This window comes from Telopea speciosissima, chromosome 10 (genome assembly GCF_018873765.1).
Source record: "Telopea speciosissima isolate NSW1024214 ecotype Mountain lineage chromosome 10, Tspe_v1, whole genome shotgun sequence".
Lineage (NCBI taxonomy): Eukaryota > Viridiplantae > Streptophyta > Magnoliopsida > Proteales > Proteaceae > Telopea > Telopea speciosissima.
Window position 1 is genome coordinate 41,410,044 of NC_057925.1, and position 25,402 is coordinate 41,435,445.

The following is a 25,402-nucleotide window of genomic DNA, read 5'->3' on the forward strand; positions in this document are numbered from 1 at the left end:
AACAAACTCCAAATCTAAATAGCCCACTACTTAATAACCTACGTATACTTACACTTCCCACTTCTAATAACCGACTCGATCTCTAATACTACTACTTAATAAATAACCTCCTAACTCCTACAACTTCTCACGATGCATAGTCATTAGCCACCTCCATATATCTCATGTTGTTGCATGTGACAATCTGTTACTCGAAACCAGTATAGGTCTCTACTGGTTCCTTCTTTGTTCTACTTTGAGAAAGAAGAAGATTTAGCCTCGGTTTGTTTTTCTTTGTATTTCTTCTCTTTCTTCTCTCCGGCGACTCTTTTGCTCGACTGGACTAGCGGAGATTGAGTTGCAAGTCATGTGAGGAAGAGAGTGGTGTGAGGAAGATGATCAATTTTGGGGTTTTTAGATCCAAGGGTAAAAAAGTATCTCTATACATGGTCAAGGGTAGTTTAGGGATTTACAAATATTTAACTTGCTGACTTTATACTTTAACCACATAAAACTAACTGTGAGTACTAAGTTATAATATAATCCTCTAACAGAGGGGAATGGGTGAGTATTTTCAAATAAGAGGAGGTGAGTTGAGTATCGTTTGATTTTCAGGGGGTGTCATGTAATTTACCCAAAGATTAATTATGAGGCACAAAGAATTTCAAAAACACTAGGGAATTATGATACATAAAGATTAAGGGAAAGGGCCGGGCACACCGCCAAATATCTAAGCTAGCAACCATTGTGTCTATCTCTTCTCCTCCCCCCCACCTTTGAAATAACTCCCCTACTACTCCTATACGATGCTTCATCGCGTTGCCCCATTGATACCTCCTGCTAGCTTACCACATATGGTGTGACTATCCCTCTCCCAAGATTAGTTATCCATCTCTAAGTCACTAATTGTGTAACCTGGAAGGACAGTGTGGTTATTCTACCTACTGAATATGTTGGAATGGATTTAGATAGATAAAATTTCTAATCTCATAATTGATACAGTCATGTACCCTTTCATGTATTGACGTCTTTCTTGTATTTTTAAAACGTACATTTTTTTTCCAAAGTTTTTATTTTGCCACTCGATCAACCCCATTGGAGTTATATGTAGGCAATTGAGTGGGAAATATTGGGTGACTTGTCATGTGATAGGGGTGAGGCATTATGCCTAAGGGTGTTAAAATGTTAAATGGTGTAGTAGGTTGAAACTGAAACCGAAATCGAACCGTTTATTAAATGGTTTCGATTCATAAAACCAAAACTAAAAATGGTTTCAATTTCCCGATTTGTAAACGGATTTGATTTCATGATTTTAAATGATTTCAGTCCCGATTTTGTTACCGGGTTGAGGTCATAGATTTATATACAAACAAACAATTTGTTAATGGTTGTTACATAATTTTGGTCTCGGTTTTGTGACTCTAGAACTCGAAGAGGCATGGAGAAGATAGAAGGCATAAATAATAATATCATAAACTATCCTTAAACAATTTATTAAATGGTTTGGTTCATTTCCAGTTTAACAGTTCAAAACGATCCGAACCATTTAATAACGAGAAATTTACTATTTCCTCCCCCTTTACTTTACCCTAATTAAACTTTCATCCCCTTGAATTTCAATTATTACTCCCCCTCCCCTATAGTGTATAATCTATTACAATTAGACCCAACCCGTCCGTCTATTAAGTAATGACGTGGCAAAGGAGAAATGATTTTAAACCCGAAAATAACCTTGGGTACATGTAATACCCAAATTACCCTTTTTGCTTCTTCTTCTTCCTACAACCCCACCCACCCCCACCCCCACCCCCACCCCTCTGCAATCCCGCCCCATCGTCTCCACTCCTTACATTGAATCAATCTTTGTATAACCATCTGCTTGTCCTTACCAGCACTAGAAGAAGTTGCTATAGCTGTTGCAATGCTAGCCACAACAACTCCATCAACTGAAACTGCGGATGGAGCTGGGCATTGTGCGCTTGGGTTTCTTCTTTCTTCTTCTATCTCCCGCCCTTCAACCAACTCCCAACTATCATTCCTCCTCCACTGCTAACACCACCACTGTTGCTGTTACCGCCTTTGTTCTAAGTGTTTACAGTGTTGTTCAAGTAGCAGAGCTACAAGCACACTAAAATCAATCTTAAAGTAACAAATAATGTAATTGTACCACCAAATAGGAATTTTGGGAATAAAATTGAAAAAATATTAATATATATTTTTTGCAAGAAGCACTCATCAAACCTTTCCTTGCAACCCTTCTCCTTATGTCAGTGTTGTGACAAATTCTGACTCAAGCAGCAGTCCACCTTGTCGGGTCGTCCTGCACAGGCAAACCACAAGAAAGACAAAGAAGTGTTGGCCTGAGCTGGTTAGTGCACTCTGATGCCTAAGTCAGAGTTTGCAACAGATGAGAATCTCAAGCTAAGAAGCTTAAGCTAGAGAAAGTGAAAGTGTCCCATACCTGGGTTGGGCTTGGCTATTTATAGTTTTGAGATGCTATCCGGTATCCAAACCTCTTTTGCCTATGGATGGTAATTTTGATTTCTCGTCATCCTAGGTGGCACGATTTCTGGCCGACACGTATGCGACCTAAGGTCACGCCAAAGGCGTGACTAGGGTCATGTGTGAGGCGTGATCTTAACCTGACCACGGTTCCTTACTAGGTTGAGTCATTTGTCAACTGAGGTTAATTAGGATTATCCCGAGGTCTGTATACCGACCCGAATTGGTCCCCGAGCCGACTATGCTCTCCACGTGTAAGAAGGGGGTTGGTAAGATTAATTATGATCTATCATAGGCCCCCCACTCTTATTGAACATGTTGGTTTGATAAGAGTAGATCGGGTCGTGAGCTTCCGAGCTCTGTTCGTCATCATGCTTATATTATTCTCGAGCTGATGTCATACCATCGTCGTGATGCATTTAATGTCGTCCATACCGTGTCAAGGGGTGGTTGTCAAACGGGTGATGTGTCGCTTCTCGATCTGACGCATGGCGCTTCGCCATCATTAGTCTCGGGTATTCGAACCATCATGCGTCCTCCACCGTTCGATCATGGCAATCTAGGTCGTTGGATCTCGATGACTTTCCCGCCCTTCTTACCTATAAATATGCGCTCTTCTTTTGCTCTTACTGCTCTTTTCTCGTCATTGTTGCTCTGAGTACTTGGGTTTTCGGGTTTTCTCAGTTTTCGGTGTTCGGCTTCTTCTTTGTGGTGCGGTTCGGTTCGTCGTCTTTCTTGCCAAAAAGTAAGTATGTCTTCCAACAATGATTACGAACCCATCCCGTGCAAGGGAGACGTCAAAGGCTTCAGCGAGGATAGTGATCCGAAAGGCTCGTCCATGGAGTCGGCCCATGACTCAAGTGAGAGTGGTGAAGTGACCTCCCAGACTGTTAAAGAGGCGATGGTCAGTCAATTGTTTGTCCGTCTCGATATTGATAGGGCGGAGGCCTCAGGTCGGGTTCAAGAAAGGGGAGCCACCGGCCCATCTGGTCTACCCGACTAGGAAGAAGGGTAGGGATCGGTGGACCATGATGAGGACGGTTCTACCAATCCCGAAGATGAAGAGGTAGAGGAGGCAGCAACGTTTGTGGAGCCCCGTAAGCGGGTTCCACAAAAGGTCGAGGACTATGAGTGTACATACACCGATGCCACCATAGCTGCCCTCCGGAAGAAATATTACCTCCCCTCCAACGTGGTTACTCATCGGCCCAACCGACATGAAAGAGCCTTTTCCCCCCGTGCCCCCAAGGTTTGTATCCACATGGATGCTCTTAAGGTAGGCCTTCAATTTCCTATTCATCCTTTCGTTGTCGATGTTCTTGATCACTGGGGATTAGCCCTGGGTCAGGTGATGCCCAATTCATGGAAGGCCATATTTAGTTTCTTTGTTTATCTATCTATTCGTGGGTACGAGCCGATCGTCCCTCTCTTCGCCTACTTCTATTGTTTGAAGAAGTATAAGGAAGGCTGGTATTATTTTACCTGTCGGGATCTGGGCGAGACGTGGAAGCAGTTCAAATTTTATGATCAGTTCCCAACGTCCAATAAATTCTGGAAAGGAAAATTTTTCTTCACCGTCATCCCGAGCAATCCATTCAGGTCGGGGTGGCCAAAGATTAATCTCTGGGTCGGAAACCCTCTAGCTGGTCTGACCCAAGATGAGCAAGAGTCAGTGAAAGCCACTCTTCTCGGCCCCAGGTTTGACGTGCGCAACCTAAAGTCAGAGGTCTTCCTCGTCAAGTGGGGTCTCAGTTCGGGTCAGTCCCACCCATCCTTAGTTTTGTATTTTTTATAGCCATGTTTTCCTCTTCTTACCATTCTTTTTGTTTCTTCGCAGTGAAGCTTGATCCAGCCCGCCTTACTGCAGTTGCCCGGAAGCAGAGGGCTTCGAAAGCTGGTAATAAGGCAACAGATGAAGTTGCCAAATCCCGTCCCGAGCAGACCATAGGCTCAAGCATTCAGAAACAGAAAGACAAAGAGAGAGAGAAAGGAAAAAGTCCATTGGGGGGGAGGGAGACGGGTCGGACCCCTCCCCCGAAGGATAATAAAAGTAAGAGGAAGGTTGCTGATGCAGGGCTTCCCGATGATCAAGGGAAGAGCAAGAAGCAATCGGAGGGGAGCCAGTCTCTTCCTTTGAGCACTGACCATCTCCCCCTCTCCGACCTGTTGGGCGCCAACCGGCCCGTTATATACAACCCGGGTTGGGTCATTACCGCCGGCGACTCTACCATCGATGATGGTTCAGTGGCTCGGGAGATGTTGGTAAATGGCCGCCTTCCCCGGGATGTGGCTCGTTTGAAGTCATACTCTCATGGCCGTTTTGTGGATACGACATACAAGGAGATTGCCAAGGTAATCCACGTCCCGATTGCTTGCCCTTGGTTCGACCTTCTTTTCGTCTTCATGACTTCTTCTTCCCCTCTTCCTTTCCTTCCTTCCAGGGTCTCCTTACCTCCGTCGAGGCTGTGAAGCGGGTCGAGTATTTTATGGAGTCCAACCGTAAGCTCAGCCAGGAGTTGAAGGACACAAAAACCTTCATCGAGACAATCACGAAGAGTAAGGAGGAGGCGGAGGGCTACCTGACCAAGATCTGTGGTGAACTCTCGGCCAGTATGATCCAGAATAGTAAACTGTAGAATGAGCAGACACTCCTCAACGACAGTATAAGCACGATGAAGCAAGAGCTCGCTGATGAGCACATTTATGTGTGAAATCTTAGGGAATGAAGCATACATTTTATCACATTGGACAGAGTTACTTTGGTGCTTTCTTGTGCTTTTCAGGTTTTGGGCTATTTTGGGCTATTCTAGACTATCGAGAGTTGCATGTCCCAAGTTACACGTAAAGTTACCATTTTTCTTTCCATGGCTGTAAAGAGGACTAAATTTGGAGCAAGATGGACGTGACGGAACGCAAGTATGCATTCGTTTAGGCCACCATGCAATCGATTATTCTTTTCAGGCCAGGAAAGGATAATGGGTCAGAAAGGAGCTGTAGTGCAAGCCCATAGTCATTTTGCCACTGCCCAAGGACATTTTTGACATTAAAGAAGGTACTTCTAAGCAATGGTGGAGATCTACTGCAAGTACATGATTGTTTTGGTAATTTTTCATTCTTGAAGAGAGAGAAGGACTGCTACCCACATGGGGGGGACCCACACTACCACAGGGTTCCATGATTTTTGAAGGCCCATAGCTATCCATAATTTTTAGAGGGTGCACACACACCTTCATGATTTTTCTAGAGGACTTAATGGGTATTTGATTAATTGATTGAGTGGAATCCTAGTCATCACCCTTATTTTCTCTCTCCTCCAACTTTTCAGGGGCACTTTTAGAATTTTATTGGGATAGATTTCTTTTGAAAAATATTCTTTCATCCATGGAAGGTTGAAAAGTCAAAGATGCCTTGATCTCATTGCTTGGAGAAGATATTTACAAAGAAAAGGAAGCACAAGTTAGAACTAGAAAGTTACTTTTGTAAAAATAGAAGGTTTATGTAGCTAGGATTCTCTTCTCTCCCTCTTTCTATTTTTTCTCTTTTTTCTTGGGAGTCAAGCATTGTAAAGGAGGAAGGAAAGGGAATATTCTCTATTTTTGGATTCTCTTCTCCCTCTCTCTCTCCCCTCCATGATTTTTAGAAGGAGAGAGCCCCCAAAATCATGGAGGCCTCTCTCCCTCTTCCCTTTTCTCCCTTCTTCTCTCCTTCCCCCTATAAATACCCCTTGCTCTTTAGGTTGTAACTGGTTAGTTCTAGTTTAGTTTTTAAATTAGTTTTAGTTTAGTTTTAATTCAGTTTTTAGTTCAATTAATTAGTAAAATTTCTTCTTCTCTTCTTCTAGTTTTTGGCTTTCTAAGTTCTAGTTTGATTTCATGCTTTCAATTTCATGGTTGTAATGCTTTTGATTTATACTTCAATTTTATGTCTTCAATATGGTTGTAATAATTCTAGTTTAGTTTCAAGCTTTCTAATCTAAGTTCCTAAGTTAATGACAAGACTTAGAGATTTAGAAGAGGAAGCCATGCAAAGTTTGTTCAAGTATTCAAGCTCTTCAACTACATTCATGCAAGCAATTTCAGTCCGGTTCAAGCACATCTAGGTTTTTACTCTCTAAACTCTTCTATCCCATTCTCTCTTCTTCTATCTCATTCTCTCTTCTTCTATCTCATTCTCCTTCTTCTTCTTTTGCTTTTTTTTTTTTAATGTGGCTGTGGTTTGTGGCTGCATTTTTATTCCTTCCAATTCGCGTTAGTTTGATAGGTTAGATGCTCATGTGTTAGGATGCCAATTTAATCCCTTAGATGCTTAATTTTATTAGCTGCTTGTGAGTTAGGACGTGTTATTTTAATCATCATTAGTTTAATTTAGTACTTTAATTAATTTGGTTCACTTTGCATTGCTTTAAAGTTAGTGAAATACAATGGCGTACATCTCCTCGTGTTTAACTCGTAGCTACGATTGACCTGTATGCTTGTGGTATTATTTTAACTCAAACACTCGCCGAGGTCAGGTCATCCAAGGAGCAGCTTAAGAAGACTTTTGACGAGGCGATAGCTGCTGCTTGGGTCGAGGCGGTTCAGGCTTTCAAGGCTTCGAAGGATTTCGAGGACTTGATGTACAAGCACTATGGTGAAGCCTTTGCACTCGGGATCCACACTACTTGCCACCACATACACAAGTCGAATCCGGGTCATGATTTCTTGAACTTTGAACAGTATGATGAGGATATTGAAAAAAAGGTGGTAAGGGCTGAGGAGAAAGAACTGGAGGAGGCTCTAGAAGCCATTCCCGTTCTTTCCGAAGCCACGGTGTTGGTTGACGATACGAAGGCTCATGACGCTGAGGCCTCTTCTCGACCTCCTCTGATTGATGAGACTCAGGCCAAGAATGACCAAGCTGAACCTTCTTCCAACGAGGTGGATGTTGTGGTGGTGTAGACCACCTTCTGTTAAGTTTTTTGTTTTTTTTTTTTTGTAAATTTTGTAAGATTTTCTAAGTGTTGGTGACCGGGTCGGTATTGTTAGTACTGATCTAACTCTGTAATTTTTGCTCAAAAGTTAAGAGAATGGTCTTTCTTTATGTTGTGTTACTTGTACATTGTTTATCATTTGTGCTTGCTATCTGAAAACTCCTTATGACTTTGCAGGGTACGGTTTCGTGTAATGTATGGAGATCTGCCTAACCAAGAGGTGAAGACTTTAGTGCCTCTCGGGTGAGGGCTTTTGTGCCTCACGGGTGAGGGCTTAGGTGCCTCACGGGTGAGGACTGGATTCTTTCTATTGGCGTCATACCCGACCCTGAGGTCGGGTGCTACTATTCGGAGAAGTATTAATGGGGATACCAGATTTTGGAAGAATTTGATGTATATTCCTTGTATGTTTCTTAGCTCGTAATACAAAAGTCAACAAGTAAACCTGTAGCAGAATCCCGTGGTCGGGTCTGAAGTTTTATTGATAGAATCTCCTTAGATTTATGGCATTCCAAGGTCTTGGGATGTCCTTGCCCCCGGTAGTCTTCAGGTGATACATTCCTGGTCGGATCACCTTAGAGACTTTATACGGGCCCTCCCAGTTCGGGGACAGTTTGTTGATGTTGCGAGGGTCAGATGCGCTGGCCTTGCGGAGTACCAAATGTCCGATCCTGAACATTCGTGGTCGTACTCGGGAATTATAGTACTGAGCTGCCCGTTGTTGGTATATTGCGTTCCTGATTAGGGCAGCCTCTCTTACTTCATCCAAGAAATCCAAATTGGCACGTAGGCCATCCTCATTAGCCAATTCATCGAAATTCGCGACCCGATGCGACGTGGCTAGTACTTCGACAGGTGTTAAAGCCTCCGTCCCATATGCCAATCTGAAAGGGGTTTCTCCTGATGGTGTTCTGACCGTCGTTCTATATGTCCACAGAACACTGGGCAATTCATCAACCCATTTTACTTTTACCTCGAGTAACCTCTTCTTGATCCCGTCTAGGAGTGTTCGGTTCGTGACTTCTTCTTGTCCGTTGCACTGCGGGTTGGCCACGACCGGTCTTCTGAAGTCAATGTGGCAGTGCTCACAAAAAGCTTTGAAGGCTGGGTTGTCAAATTGTTTTCCATTGTCCGTGAGCAATATCTTCGGGAGGCCGAACCAATAAATGACTCTGTCGCGAAAGAATTTCTCCATATTCTTCTCGGTTATTGTTGCTAACGGCTCGGCTTCTACCCACTTGGTGAAGTAATCAATGGCCACTACGAGATATTTTCTGTTTCCTGAGGCGGGGGTAAAATTCCCGAGCATGTCCATTCCCCACATTACAAATGGGATGGGGTTAAGCATGGAGGTCAGGGGCATCGCTAGTAGGCGCGGTACGGGAGTGAACAACTGGCATTGCTCACATGCTTTGACATAGTTCACGACCTCCTCCTGCATTTTGGGCTAGTAAAAGCCCTACCTGAGTATCTTGTAGGCCAGTGCCCGACCACCTAAGTGGTTTTCGCAGATGCCCTCATGGACTTCTGCCAAAGCATATCGGGCTCCTGCAGGCCCGAGGTACCTCAGGAGTAGGGCGCTAATAGCCCTCTTGTACAAGACCCCTTCAATCAATGTGTATCTTGCTGCTCCTCTCACAACTTTTTGTGCTTCGGTTCGGTAGGATGGCAGTGTGTCATCTTTTAGGTAGTCCATTATCGGGTCCATCCAGTATGGCTCTTCTTCGAATATGTTCACATGCTGCTCGTCCTTATGCGATGGCTGGTCCAGGACCTCTATATACACAGAACGATTGAGACTCTCCCAACCCCCAGTTGCTAGCCTTGAGAGTTTGTCTGCCGATCGATTCTCGCTTCTCGGGATATTATTTATCTCAAAATGCTTGAACTACTCAATGAGTGCTCGGGCCTTCCCCAGATATCTGGCCATCCTTTCTTCCCTTGCTTCAAAACTCCCATGGACCTGGTTGACCACTAACTGAGAATCGCTATACGCTACCAGTGCTTGACCTGTACTAAACGGGCCACCAGTAAACGGGCCACCAGTAGTACGAGCATGTCAATCAGTTCATGGCCCGAGCGAAAGCTATCTTTTCAACTTGAGGATACCTGGTCTCGGCCCCCAGTAGTACGTGACTGACATAATAGATCGGTTGTTGTGCTCGGGTATTTCCATCTGTCCTGATCAGGGCGACGCTCACCGCAACTGCTGACACCACCAAGTAAAGCTGTAATTCCTCACCCTGGATGGGTCGGGATAGCAACAGAGCTTTTTGTAAATATTCTTTTAACTCTTCAAAAGCCTTTTGACATGCTGGAGTCCATCGAAAATCCTTAGGGTTTCGAAGATTTTCAAAAGTTGTAAAGAAAGGTAAGCACTTATCTCCTGCTCGGGCCATGAACTGATTGAGGGCGGCTATTCTTCCTGTCAACCTTTGCACTTCTTTTACAGTTCGGGGTGGTTCCATGTCTCGTATGGCTTTTATCTTGTCAAGATTTTCCTCTATGCCTCTTTTTGACACTATAAATCCGAGGAATTTTCCGGATGCGACCCTAAATACACATTTTGCAGGGTTGAGCTTCATGCTGTTCATTCGTAGGCACTGAAAAGTCTCATTTAGGTCTGCAAGATGCTGGTTGGCTAGGACACTTTTCACGAGCATATCATCGACATAAACTTCCATATTTTTCTCGATTTGAGGTCTGAAGATATGATTAACCGTCCTTTGATAGGTCGCCCCCGCATTTTTCAATCCAAAAGGCATTACTTTATAATAGAAGTTTCCTTGCTCGGTTCTGAAAGCTGTGTGTTCTTGATCATCCTTGCTCATCATTATTTGATTGTACCCTGAGTATGCATCCATGAAACTTAACATCTCGTGGCCAGCAGTTGCGTTGATGAGCTAGTCTATACGGGGCAGGGGTAACAATCCTTCGGGCACGCTTTGTTTAAGTCTGTGCAATCTACACACATCCTCCATTTGCCATTAGACTTCGGGACCATAACCACATTGGAGAGCTAGGTCGAGAATTCTATTTCTTGGATAAACCCCGAGTCCTTTAACTTCTGCACTTCTACTTCTATGGCCAATAGCCTTTCTGATGTGAAGTTTCTCCTTTTTTATTGCACTGGTCTACACCTCGGGTTAATGTTGAGACGATGCTCTGCGATGCTCCTAGGGATTCTAGGCATGTCTGCTGCTGACCATGTGAAGACATCAGCATTTGCCTTTAAGAAGGCATGTCGGTGCGGCATTCTCCTATGCCATTTGGGGTCGGGAATTTGATCTTCAGGTGCTTGGTGGACACTACTAATCCGAGGGCATTCAGGGCGGGTCTTCCCAGAATAGCGTTGAAGGCTGACACCGACCTAACTACCATGAAATTGACTTCGATGGTGACTTCATTGGGATAATCTCCTGCTGTGACAGACATCTTTATATTTCCTTTTATCCTCGCTGCAACGCCCGAGAAGTCGTATAAATTGGTTCCATCCGGAGTGAGACTCTCGTCTCCCAAACCGAACTGCTTAAAGGCTTGGTATGATAGTAAATCTATCAAAGCTCCAGTGTCGATCAAGATCCTGTGGACCATTCGATCTTGAATTATCATCTGTAGCACAATAGCATCATCGTGTGGCCAGCTGATACCTTCCATGTCTTCACTGGTAAAATATATGATCGGGTCGGTCTTAGCGTCTTTGCTGGTCATCTCGGCTACTCCCACAAACCTCGCATGTGCTTTTGCTTTTTGGACTGATTCTTGGCCCGGTCCTCCCATGATCGTGAGAATCGGGGCTGCTGTTTGAGTTAAAATAATACCGCAAGCGTACGGGTCAATCGTAGCTACGGGTCGAACACGAGGAGATATACGCCACTCTATTTAATTAACTTAAAAGTAATGCAAAGTGAACCAAATTAAAGTGTTAAATTAAACTAATTAAACTATTGAAAATTAATGCATCCTAACTCATAAGCATCTAACAAAACTAAGGGATTAAATTGGCGTCCTAACACATGAGCATCTAACCTATCAAACTAAAGCGAATTGAAAGGAATAAAAAAAACGCAGCCACACTTCATAATCACATAAAAAGAAATAAAGGAGTAAAAGTGCATCCACATACCACAACCATATAAAAAAAATAAAAGCAATAGAGGGAGAAGAAGAAGAAGATAGAGAGAGATAGAGGAAAGGGAGAATGAGATTAAGGGTTTAGAGAATGAGATACCTTGATGTGCTTGAATACTTGAATAAACTCACCATGGCTTCCTCTTCTAAATCTCCATGTCTTGTCATCAACATAGGAACTTAGACTAGGAAGCTTTAAACTAAAACTATTACAACCATTAAATTAGACTTATGAAATCAAAACTAAAAACTTGAAATCAAAACTAAGAACTTAAGCCAAAAATAGGAAAAGAAGAGAAAATTTCACTAAATGAATGAAATAAAAATTACACTAAAAAATTGAATTAAAATTGAACTAGAAATTAACTAAAAACTGAACTAAAAAACTACTTCTTACAACCCAAAGGGCAAGGGGTATTTATAGGGGGAAGAGAAGAGAAGGGAGAAGAGGGAAGTGTAAGAGAAATATTCCCTAAGAAAAGAGAATATTCTCTTCTCCTTCCTCTTTTACAATGCCTTGAATCCTAAGAAAAAAAGAAAAAAATAGAAAGAAGAAGAAGAGAAGATTGTTTACATAGACCTTCTATTTCTAGAAAAGTAAACTTCCCATTCTAACAGTGCTTCCTTTTCTTTGTAGATATCTTCTCCAAGCAATAAAATCAAAGCATCTTTGATTTTTCAACTTTCCATAGGTGAGAATATCTTTCAAAATAAGTCTATCCCCAGTAGAATTCTAGAAGTGCCCTTGAGAAGTTGGAGGAGAGAGAGAGTAAGGGTGATGACTAGGATTCCTTCAAGAATAAATAAAATACCCATTCTGTCCTTCAGGAAACGTGGAGCATGGGGTGCTTATATAGGCCTCACCATTGTGTTCCTTGCGAAAAATCACCCAAAATAGAACCAAATTTCGTCCAATTTGGAGTTCGGGAGCCCAAGATATCTCAAGTTAAAGTTGGACTGTCCAGAGCCCTCCAAATGGAATCTTTCGGGTACAAGAAATGTAACTTCTAATAATTCTGTTAAGGCCCCTGCAATTCGAACTTTCGCTTCACTTTGTCCCCAGCCGACTATCAATAATTACAAATAAACCCCTAGAGACCATTTTCGTGCTTCGCTACGGAAACGGCTGTAACTTCTTCGTTTCAACTCGGAATCAAGTGCCGTTTAAACCGTTGTGAAGCTGACTCGATGGGCTACGCATCCAAGCCATTAACACCTTTAAACACCTTAAAAACATTTCCTTAGCATCATCTCCTCCATTTTCACAAGAATTCACCTAAAACCTGAAAAGCACAAGAAAGCACCGAGTAACTCTGTCCAATATGGTAAAATGTATGTTTTATGCCCTAAGATTTCACACATAAATGTGCTCATCAGCTGCCAACGGTCTGCTTGATTGTCCGGCTGCTCTGGTCGGTTCATTCCTTGTCTCGATTGTTCTCTCCTTTTCCTTTTCATATCTTCTATCACCTTTCTGTTGATCTCTCCGATCATCTCTCGCACTTTGTCTTTCTCCTTCTTTGTGCTAAGGTCGGCTTTCTCTTCTTTTGTCTACATACTTTGACAAATGCCCGTCCCGAATGAGGTTTTCAATCTCTCTTTTTAATTGCTTGCAATCTTCGGTGTCATGCCCCATATCCCTGTGGAATTGGCAGTACTTACGAGGATTCTTGTCCTCCGGTTTCGAAAACATGGGCCCAGGCCAATTCAACAATCCCTTACTCTCGATCTGCATCAATATCTCAGATCTCCTCACGTTGAGCGGGGTACACTCGGGGCTTGGTGCCCTATTAGTTTGGGTCTTTCTATAGTCCTTTTTGTCCACTTTTTTTTCTTCTTTCTCGGCCACTTTCTTCTTTTCCTTAACTCCACTTGCTTCATTTTGTGCCACAATGATCTCTGCCATATTGGCAAATTGGTGACACCGACTGATCAGCTCGGTCATGTTGTGCACTTTGTTCAATATGAGGGATTTTATCAATTCAATATCGGTTATCCCGCTCTGTAGTGCATTAAATGCCACTGAGTCATCCATGTGGGGTATATCAAGTGACTCTCTGTTGAACCTGGAGACGAAATCACGAATCGACTCGTCCTTCCTTTGCTTGATGGCTAGCAAATTTGCCACTGTCTTCCTCTGTCGAATACTGCTCTGAAATAGGATAACGAATGCCCGAGACAACTCTGCAAAACCACCGACCAACTTTGTCCTGAGGTGTGAAAACCACTATGTGGCGCCGCCTTTCAATGACGCCGCAAAGAACCTACAGGATTCAGTGTCCGACCCGCCGTAAACCATCATGACTGAGTTAAAATAATTGATATGATCGATCGGGTAGGTAGATCCATTGTTTAACATGAAGGCTAGAACTTTGAACCCCTTTGGTAGCTCTGCCTCCATTATACCCTTGACAAAAGGGTGCTGGTTCGACACTGTCAGCATCTCCTCGGCTGCGTTCTTTCCAAAGCTCCGTAATTGATCATCAAGGTCTTTTAGGCGGCGCCCGATCTCTACGTCCTCGGGACGGTAAGATCGGTTCTCGCTCCCTTCGCCGTCGAATCTCCCTCGCATCTATCCCCTCTGGGGTGGTATGATTGGAGATTTGTCTCGCACCCTTCTTGGACTCCTCACGGATAGGGTCGGTGATCTCGCTCGGTGTCCCCTTGCTTGATCTTCGCATCTTCTGCTCCTTTGCGAAGGTGGGGTTCTGGTCCTTCTTCCAGCTCTTGCGGTGCTGGCCAGGCTCTCCATTCGGTGAACGCCTTGCTCCCCTTGTCGCAGAGGAGGCTGGGGTGGAGGTAGCTGACGATCAGAGCCTCCTTGCATGAACCTTCTCATCATTGCTTTTGTTTCTGCGAGTTGTAGGCATAGGTCATGCACTTACGCGTTAGTGGCTGGGGCGTTAGGGTCAAAATGCTGCACTCCTGGGATTGCCGGCATCAGCCTGGGTCCTCTCCCCTGAATACTTGGGATTGGCAACGGAGGAGGTGGAGGTAGATTCTCTTCAATCACCGGGCTGGGTGATTGTCGCACTCGGGACGGTCCTAGCAACAGCATTGCCCTAGTTGCTTGCCTAGGGATCGGTCCTCTCTCCATCTGATCCGTCGCCCCGCGACGTGGGCTCCCCGTTGCCCTGCTATTTCCTTGGCGGGAACCGTTTCCCCTCTCCATATTCATATCACATGGTTGCTTTGTAACGTTTCCCACAGAAGGCGCCAATCTGTTGTGACAAATTCTGACTCAAGCAGTAGTCCACCTAGTCGGGTCGTCCTGCACAGGCAAACCACAAGAAAGACAAAGAAGTACTGGCATGAGCCGGTTAGTGCACTCCGATGCCTAAGTCAGAGCTTGCAACAGATGAGAATCTCAAGCTAAGAAGCTTAAGCTAGAGAAAGTGAAAGTGTCCCATACGACCATACCTTGGCTGGGCTTGGCTATTTATAGTTTTGAGATGCTATACGGTATCCAAACCTCTCTTGCCTATGAATGGTAATTTTGGTTTCCCGTCATCCTAGGTGGCACGATTTCTGGCCGACACGTATGTGACCTAAGGTCACGCTGAAGGCGTGACTAGGGTCATGTGCGAGGCGTGATCTTAACCTGACCACGGTTCTTTACTGAGTTGAGTCATTTATCAACTATGGTTAATTAGGATTATCCCGAGGTCTGTATACCGACCCAAATTGGTCCCCGAGCCGACTATGCTCTCCATGTGTAAGAAGGGGGTTGGTAAGATTAATTATGATCTATCAGTCAGCAATGAATTTTAATTTAGAAACATCAGATTTAACTTTTCCCAACTTGCATAAGGGTGGTTGGAGGTTGCAGCGATGATGGGGCAGTGGGGTGCACAGTGGAGGGTGTGATGGGGGGTGTAAGTGGGTAACGATGGTTGAAAAAGAAACAAAAGAAAGGAGGAGTGGTGCACTGGTGGTTCCCACTTTTTATATAAATCGAAACTATAACTTATACCAGGCAAGGGTAAAATAGTTTTTCCAAATTATAATTAATAGTAGGCTAACATTGTCAACCAGTTGGGGTCTAAATGTTAATTGAAAGTAGAGGAGATGAAAGTTTAATTAGGGCAAAGTATAGGGGGAGGAAACAATAAATTTCTCTTTAAATAAACCAAACAATTTCATTTTTAAAATCGAAATCAAAACATTTATTAAATGGTTTACCAATTTTAATTTAAACGGTTCAATCCAATTTGATAAACGGTTTCAATTTGGTTTTGAGACCCATACTTTTGCTTCCCTTACGCACAGTACTTTTACTTTAGGTTGGTAAATTTGAGAATAAATTGCTTAAATCTTAAATACTTGATTAAAATTACTCTATTTTCATAAAACACCCTTCTTCTCAAATACGCGCAGTCACAAGGGGCGAGCGAGAGGAAGGAAGCCGAGACGACAGCCATGGAGTTTGAGAAGAGAAAGGCGAATGCACTTGCAGCCATAGCATCAGAAGAGGCAGACAAGTCCCCCAAGGGCACACTAGACACGCCCATAATACCTCTCATTAGGGCCCTCAACCAACACCATTCCTACTTCACCACCAGCTCCTGCTCCGGCCGTATCTCCATCCTCTCTCAGCCATCCCAAACTACTTCCACCACCGCAACTAAGAAGAAGAAAGCTAGAGGTGGTTCTTGGCTCTTCATAACCCACGACCCCGCCGATCCCAACTCGGTTGTCGATCTTCTCTTCCGAGCCGACTCGACTCCCCCAGACCAGCACGGCGAGCTCGTTTTCAGGTTCGAACCCTTCATCCTCGCAGTCGAATGCAAAGACGTCGTTTCCGCTCAGTCTCTGGTTTCCGCTGCCATTTCTTGCGGCTTTAGGGAATCGGGCATAACGAATGCTCATAAGCGTATCATAATCGCTGTCAGATGTTCTATACGTCTGGAGGTGCCACTGGGAGAGACCGATCGGATCATGGTCTCGCCTGAGTATGTTCGGTACCTTGTGGGAATCGCAAATGAGAAGATGGAGGCTAATAGGAAGAGAACTGATGCTTTTCTCCAGGTGCTGCAAAGCACTGGTCTTTCGGGACCTACGCAGCAGGCGCCGGAGAGCCAGAAGTATACTCCCGAAAATGAACATTGTGACATGGTTGATGAACTAGCTGTTGATTCTACCCAGATGAATATTGAAGGCTGCAATGCGGAGAGTACAGATGCCGATACCCAAAGCGGTACTAATTGATTTGTGATGTAATGCTGGTTCAGGTTTCACAAGACATATGCATTTCTTAGGCTTTGAGAAGTGAATGTTTTAGAATTGATAAACATTGTGTCAGTTTATATAACAATCAGAAGAAATGCTTAAGTTTGAACGATGAATATGATTTTTGAGTAATCATTATGATGAAAACATGGTAAGTGAAAAAGTCTTGTACCTCTTTCTAATTTGTTGAAGTTGAAAATTCTCCAGTTATATGGGGGTTTGCTGAAGTATTAGTACTGGTAATACAGTGCCTTCATTTTATGAGAGTTGGGATGTCGGTTACTTGGTTTCACAACCTGGCTGTGGTTTAGAGGATAAAAACCTTCTATCCTGATTTTGTAATCCATCTAACTATATTTTTAGATGTTGTCAATCCTGACATATGAATTGGACTATATTGGAACTTGCTTATATCACATATAATTTTACATACAACTTATTGATTGCCATGTACCAAAATAGTTAACTCATTTATAAAGGATATTGTTAGAATAGTTTCCACATAATATTACCAAGTGACATATGCTTAATAGTTAATAGTCACTAATATTGACTATTTAATACATATGGTTCTAACGTATGTGCATATTCTTTATGTCTATTTAGGATGCTAAAACCATCCAATGGAATTGTTTCTGATATTCTTTAACTTTTTATTCATTTTCAATTGTTTGTTGTATCAACTCACAACCGTGCAAACAAACATGCATTTCACTTGATGATTACTTCCATTTCCATGTCTATGTGATGACACATTTTGCCACCAGATGCAGAGATGATTTTGTTCTCCAAATATCATTGTCTGGGCCAGCAAACCTCTACTATAACTACTTATAGGATGGTTTTTGTTCATGATGACTACTGCAAAAAATTCATTTACCACATTCATTTCCCTCCCTCTTTTGTCAGTGAAATTACAGGAGACTGTTTTCTTTACCTTGACAATGAATTTGAATCCCTCATTTGTTTGCAGGGTTATCAAGAGATACTGGGTGCAGTATTTCCGTGACCCAGGTAGTTGTTGTTGGGGAACCCGTTGAGAAGCTTTTTCTTTGGGGTCATTCTTCCTGTACCTTAAACAATACCAACCACACGAGGATTTTGGTTTTTGGTGGTTTTGGAGGGGTAGGAAGACATGCACGAAGAAATGATTCTTTAGTACTTGACCCATTTTCCGGAACGTTAAAGGCCATTAATATTGAGGAACTTCCTTCTCCACGCTTGGGTCACACATCTTCGGTAATTGGACAGTATGTTTTCATCATTGGAGGCAGGGGTGATCCTACGAAAATTCTGGATGATGTTTGGGTTCTTGATACAGATAAAAATAAATGGACGTTGCTAGAATGTAACCGCAATATTTTCTATCCTAGGTGATGTTTAGTGTTTTTTCATTCCTTTCAGGATGCGGCCTATTGAAATGTTTCACCAAATGACGAGTTTGTCTTGAAATCTTGCCTCAACAGGATTTCACACTAATCATCAAGCTTATCATTTTCTGATTGGGAGGCCATATTTAAAGTGAAAACATTTGCACAAAATGATTTACTCACCCAAAAATAAAAAAAAAATAAAAAAAAAAAAAAAATCCTTGATAGTGTGCTGCTACACTATTATCCATTGAACGAGAGGAGAAAAGGAAAAATAAGCACCACTGAGCTAGTTACCAGTTGTTTCTCATCTTCTGAAGCTTTGACTTTATTTGTGTATTTTTCTTGTTCAAATTACAGCTTCAGATATATGATTTCCCCTTTTAACATAACAGTTATTGTACAGGCACAGGCATGCAGCAGCAGCCGTAGGTTCAAAGATATATGTATTTGGTGGGCTTAATAATGAAATGATCTGTTCTTCCATGCATGTTCTTAACACAGAGAATTCAAGGTGGAGCAACATAAGTATCTTGGGGGAATGGCCATGTGCACGTCATTCCCATTCATTGGTCGCAAAAGGGTCTCAACTTTATATGTTTGGAGGATATGATGGGGAAAAACCACTAGGTGACCTTTACAGTTTTGATACTAAAACATGTCTGTGGAAAAAGGAGAAGACAGCAGGGAGAGCCCCACATGCAAGGTTCTCACATTCTATGTTTGTCTATAAGAACTATCTTGGTATTATTGGGGGCTGTCCTGTGAGACAGCATTATCAAGAGGTAGCATTACTAGATCTCCGCTCCCATCTTTGGAAGTATGTGATGCTCGACTTGGTTGACAAATGTCTGTTTGTTCGTAGTACAGTCAATGTTGTTGGTGATGATCTTGTAGTGATTGGTGGTGGTGCATCATGTTATGCCTTTGGTACAAGGTTTACTGAGCCTATGAAAATGAGTTTGCTCCCATTAATATCTCCTGATGATATCATCTTTCCTTCTGACTTGGATGAAAAAGTTATCAAGCATAAGGCTGGAGAGGCAATTGTGAAGAATAACAACTTCTTAGTTCCTGAGAGATATCTTGGAAAAATATTAACTGAGAATTCATTCTCAAATTATGAGCCTGATGTATTTGCTGTGAGTTTTGAACATCAGATGAGTGCCAAGCTTTGGGTTCTGAAACTTGGAAGAAAATATGCTAAACTGGGGAAGGACATCCTGAAGAAATTTGGATGGTTAGATCTTGGAAGAAAGGTTTATTCATGTGAAGATGAACTGCTTATTTGCTTACCTGTTACTGAAAAATTTTGTGCCATGTTTAATGAAAAGAAACATGATCTGAAAGATGCACTTGGTATAGGTGTTGTGCCATCTACAGAAAAGGGTGTTCTAATAAATGAGTTGTCTTGCCCGGCGGCGTTGAATTTTTTGTTGGCATGTGGCGGTTCTATACTCAAAGATGAGGTGGTAAGTGTCAGAAAGTCTCCAAGATCTCCACTAAAGACAATGAGTGAAGCTGTTGGCTATTTGCTCAAGGACCAAGGCCTCTCACAACATTTATTGGAGCAGTTACCTACTAGGTATGTGGTTTTCACTGTAATCTTTTAGTATCAATTTGTGATCCCTAGGTAGTATGCATTCTACAATTAGAAGCTTGCATCCTTGAGTTATGTTGGCATGGGGTTTGATGGGGGTGTTTCTATTGCTTTGTGTTTCACTTGCATTACCTTCTGCATTGACAATTCTGCTGCTTTAGGTGGGAGCGTCTTGGGGATATTGTTGTGCTTCCAGTATCATCCTTCAAGGATCCAGCATGGAATTCAATTGGGGAAGAACTTTGGTCCATTGTTGCCAAATCACTTGGTGCCCGTCGGCTTGCTCGCCAAGTATGTTGCCAACTTACTTCTGGTCTGCTGTATTTGCCTAGTTCCTGTTCTTTTGATGTGTTTCAAAATGTAATTCTCCATGCCAATGTAGTCTTCTCTGCTGTAGCTTAGCTCATCAAATCCATTCTGGTGGATATTTGGTCATTATTCAAAGACATTTCAAATATCTATAGATGCTGAAAGGGATACAACTCAACTCAGCCTTACCCCATCTAAATGGGGTTTGCTACATGGATCATTTTTATCTAATCAGCTCTATTAAAAGCCATACTTATTACTAGTCTTAAGCTATGCTTGTCTTTCCTCACCACTTATCTAGAGTCATTTTAAGCCTACCTCCGACACTTTTAGCTCCTTCAATCTGAATCAAATCATCCCTTTGTACTGGTGCATGCAAAGGCCTCCATTGCACATGTCCATGCCACCTCAAATGACTTTTCCACAACTTATTGGGTTTAAATGCACACAATTTATTGAAGCCCGTTTGAGAAGAGAGACTCATATCTCGGTGATCCAATTTGGTTTTATGCCAGGTAGATCCACGACAGGTAATGGGAATAATGTAAGGAACTGTGGTCAATTTTTGAATGAGGCTCGAAAGAGATAGAGATAGAGAGAAATTCATTAACATGAAATTTGAGTTCTTTCTTTGGGCCAATTATCGAAGTTATATATATAGAGATAGCAGGAAGGACCCACATATGGTCTTTTATTGAACTGGAAAAAGCCTATGACTGAGTCCCTAGAGATTTAATCTTGTATATTCTAATGAAGAGAGGAGTGTCGAGTACATATGTGGATGTAATTAAAGATATGTATGAGGGCGTGGTGACAAGTGTGAGATCTGTGGGAGGTCAGGGCAAGGAATTCCCAATTACAATTGGTTTACATCAGGGTTCATCCTTGAGTCCTTATCTTTTTGCGCTTATCACAGACGAGCTAATCAAGAGCATTCAAGATGAGATCCCATGGTGTATGCTCTTCGCCGATGATATCGTTTTGGTGGATGAGACAAAAAAAGGGATTAACTCTAAGTTAGAGCTTTGAAGGTCAACCTTGGAAACTAGAGGCTTTAAGATTAGTAGAATAAAGACAGAGTATATGATGTGTAATTTTAGTCACAATATGATGGATATTGATATGGTGCGAATTGAGGAAAGAGAGATACCGCAAAGTGACTACTTTAGATATCTGGGGGCAATCATAAATAAAGGTGACATACATGATGATATGTCGCAGAGAATTAAAGTGGGATGGATGAAGTGGAGAGGTGTGTACAGAGTGCTGTGTGACCGACGTATTCCTTTAAAGCTTAAAGGAAAGTTATATAGGACTGTAGTACGACCAACCATGATGTATGGGCAGAATATTGGGCAGTTAAGAAGTGTCATATTGATAAGCCTTGTGTAGCAGAGATGAGGATGTTAAGATGGATGTGTGGAAAAACAAGGAGGGACAAAGTAAGGAATGAACGTATAAGAGCAGACTTGGGAGTTGCTCCGATCAGTGACAAGCTTCGAGAGAGTCGTTTAAGGTGGTATGATCATATTCAACAGAGGCATACGGACACCCTAGTAAGGAGTGACATGATCCCAATTGAATGAGCTAAAAGAGATAGGGGCAGGCCTAAAATGACCATAGGAGAAGTGGTGAAGAAGGGCATGCATAGTCTAGGTCTTATACCTAGTATGACCTCGGATAGAGCCTATTAGAGGGCAAGGATCCATGTAGCAGACCCCATTGAGCTGAGATTCTCCTGACTTGTTGGACTGTGTCTCTTTTCTCTTATTTTCATCTTTCATATTTCTATTTATTTTCTCTCTTCCATGTGTCATTTTTCATTTCTCATCTCATTCCCCATCCCCCTTTTTTTTATTATTTGTTTAGAGCGCAGTTTTCCCTACGTAGTTTTGTTTGGATCCATGTAGCCGACCCCATTAAGTTGGGATAAGGCTGAGTTTGTTGTTGTATATGCTGAATATCCCAGCACCAAATCTTCCACTTCATGCATGTAATCATCAAGAGGGCCCACAAAATAGTGTAGAGACTTATCAAAACCATACACAGTTAAGGAACCAATTTTGGTTCAAACAGAACTATAAGCTTGGTTCTTTGGCCAGCTCTCTCCTCCTATTGCAGGCTCTGTTTGCTCCTCCTTTCTGTGCTGAACTACATCGCCGACCATGTCTACAAAACAACCCCAATATTTTTAACCCAATTATCGATTGAGAAACAATTAATTTAGCATGAATTTCAGTCATTTTGGATGTAATTGAAATTGATGTTTATGTTTATCAGATACATCACTATTAATTGACTGTTGGAGGTGTCACTGGTTTCCTAATATTTATCATTAACAAAAATTTTATGGACCAGTTGCTGATTCATAGGAGAGAGAGAGAGTGCAGGTGGGTGGGTATGTTTCCTGTGTGCACTTGCATCCAATGATGTTATAGCCCTAGGGGTGAGTTAATAAAATACCATTTTACCACTTAAATACATGGTATTGGTTTGTGAAAAGTATATTGGAGGAAGGAAATTGATCCTGTTCCCTTATTGAGTGGCTCATGCTGGTGTGGTGTCATCAATTTTAGCTGGAACTATGACATCATCACCAGTGTTTATATGCATGTAGTGATGACATGTTGAAGACTGAGTATTGGAAGTCAAGTTCCAATCATTGAGTCATTTAATAAAAAAATCTATTTAATGTGTTTCACAAAAAAATGTCTTGGAAGGTGACAGCTTAACATTGAGAGTGGGCATCTTTTAGTATTTTCATTATATGAACTTCATGTCTCTTGCCAGGGTTGCATAGCGCCAACTGGAACAAGGGATAGTACTTTGGAGATCCTTGTGGGAGATAACGGATGGGTTGATCATCGTGAAAATGGAATTCTCTATTCTTTTGATGCAACAAAATGCATGTTCTCCTGGGGAAATCTTTCTGAGAAGCTTCGTATGGCCCGCCTGGATTGTAGGGATGAAGTCATTGTTGATTTGTTTGCTGGAATTGGATATTTTGTATTGCCATTTCTCATAAGGTATGTATTGCAGTTCCTGAACCATTCCATCACATATGCAGGAGGTTGGTCCTGCCATTTTTCTGGACCCCTAGATGATCTGATCTGAACCATTGTTCCAAATACATTAAGGGGTTAAGATAGTATGGCTTTTGGGTGGCCCAAGTAGGCAGGGCTTCCTGCTTGGCCCTCTCTCATTGTGCCATGTGGCATTCTGACTATTGGATAGTGAGGACATGGAGATTTGCCACATGCCAAATTTTAGAGTCTAATTCAATCAAATGCCCCTGTATTGGCTTGAATCCCCATGTGCATGAATGCGTACTGGTACTTTGGCCATTATTGTGTACTCTCCCAACTCCTGATTTTTCAAAGTTACATATTGCCACTAGACAAAATCTGTTTGGGCTGAAATTTGGTATGGAAGTAGGTGACCTTGGGGTCAACCTATCCACAAAGTTTGGGAACTGCCACATGGGAGATATTGGGACCGTGCAGGAAGCCCTTACTAGGTGGGCCATTTAGCAATCAAGAGCTCTTTTGGAAAATATGGCAGTTCTTCCGGTTGAAAGGTCCTCTACCCGGCCTACCTAAGAAGGCCTTCCTCCATGGCCCACCTACTTTTGCCGCGTGGCAATTCAAGCATTGGATAGATGGGGTACAGTCTAGATTGACCACTTGTAAAATTTCAGAGTGAAATTTAATCATATGCCTTCCCCATGTATTGGCATTATTTGTATTCAACCATTTTGCAAAAGTTGCTTATTTTCAAATATTTTTGAAATACTTTCAGATTTCTATTTCACGACATTGCCAACACCTTTTTGCCTGGAACTTGACATGCGGACAGGGGATCCTATGCCCTACATACCCAGGAAATTTGGGCTACGCTTGATCTCCCAGGTGGTAGATATTGGCCTTTCTAGATGGACCATGCAGGAAACCAAAGCCCAAAAAGTTTTATAGGCCAGACAGGATTTTCAATTTTGTTTAAATTTTACCTGGACAAAGAGACTCTGTAATGGTGGGTCCACATCACTCTACTTCTGGTACAGCCAATGCTGGTATTGTATTGGTTGATCTCCTTAGTGTCAGCTTGATCAGGGGGTTAGTATTTTCAATCGTATGTGTTCTTGCCCGGACAATCAGACTCTGTAGTGGAGGACATCACTTCTTTGACACAGCCAATACTGGTATTGTATTGATCTATCACCTTAGCATTCAACTTGACCAGAAAGGATTTTCAATTGTGTCTGGATTCTTGCCTGGACATTCGGACCCTGTGTTGATGTGTCCACAAAACATTTCTTTGATACAGCCAATGTTGGTATTGTATTGATCGATCTCCTTAGCACAACCTGCTGGAAATCCTTGGATCACCTGTTGTCTTATTCTGATGCATTGTTTTGTAATTGTAATGTATCACCAATCAGAGCAAAGGCAAAGCTGGTTTATGCTTGTGAGTGGAATCCTCATGCTATAGAAGCTCTCCGACGTAATGTTGAAGTCAATTCTGTTGCTGATCGTTGTATTATACTTGAAGGAGATAACCGGGTTATACCACCTAAGGTATGTGTTGTATCTGTATTGGCCTTTTATTGGTAGTCTAGCTTACAATTAAAGAAAAGGAGGAAACCTATTGTAACAAATGATAGGCTAAAGTGATAGCCAGATAAGGCAATAAATTCTTCATGTGGTTTTTATATGCAGTTAAATTCCTAACTGGATGATCTGCTGGGGCTAAAAATCAACATGATTGGGTTATGATAACGATCCATCCTGAATTTTTACTGGACCCCTTGCCACTTTTTCCAATGTCTTGCGTATGAATTTGGGAAGAGGGCACTTTCTTTTTGAGTGCTACCATATGAAGGGTCCTGGCCATATTATCAGAACAGTCCAAATATCTGCCATGTGGCCCAAATTTTATGGATGGTTAGGTCCTAAGGTCCCCTGCCTACATGTCAAGTTTCAGCCAAAATGGAATCTTCATAGTGGTAAAATAAATCTCTAAAAATTTAGGGACTACGGGAGGGTACATGGGCAGATGAAAAATAGTAGAATGCATGAGCATACATGGGATTTAATCTGATTGAATTTGAGTCTGAAATTTGACAAGTGGCTAATCCCTGGAGTGTACAGCAGCTACAGCTAATCATCCAATGGTCAGTTGGCAAAAAACAACCATTTATGTGGTTCAAAATGTTGGATCATTCTTGATAAGCTTAATCAAAATATGACCACGAAAATAAAATTTCTCAATTATTTTTAACTACCCAAAGAATTCTCAAGATTTTAAATGACTTGA

General features: G+C 42.2%; 1 protein-coding gene across 1 annotated transcript in view; it reads left to right on the forward strand.

Moving 5' to 3' along the window:
• The first annotated feature begins 15,953 nt into the window (after positions 1 to 15,953).
• LOC122642653 (tRNA wybutosine-synthesizing protein 2/3/4) overlaps positions 15,954 to 25,402 on the forward strand; it is a 34,373-nt gene continuing 24,924 nt past the window's right edge. Inside the window, exons 1-6 of the mRNA XM_043836190.1 lie at positions 15,954 to 16,778; positions 17,784 to 18,183; positions 18,587 to 19,765; positions 19,942 to 20,071; positions 22,880 to 23,115; positions 24,528 to 24,663. Coding sequence (XP_043692125.1) covers positions 16,001 to 16,778; positions 17,784 to 18,183; positions 18,587 to 19,765; positions 19,942 to 20,071; positions 22,880 to 23,115; positions 24,528 to 24,663 — 2,859 coding nt within the window. The 5' untranslated portion in view covers positions 15,954 to 16,000. The remainder of the gene's footprint in view (positions 16,779 to 17,783; positions 18,184 to 18,586; positions 19,766 to 19,941; positions 20,072 to 22,879; positions 23,116 to 24,527; positions 24,664 to 25,402) is intronic.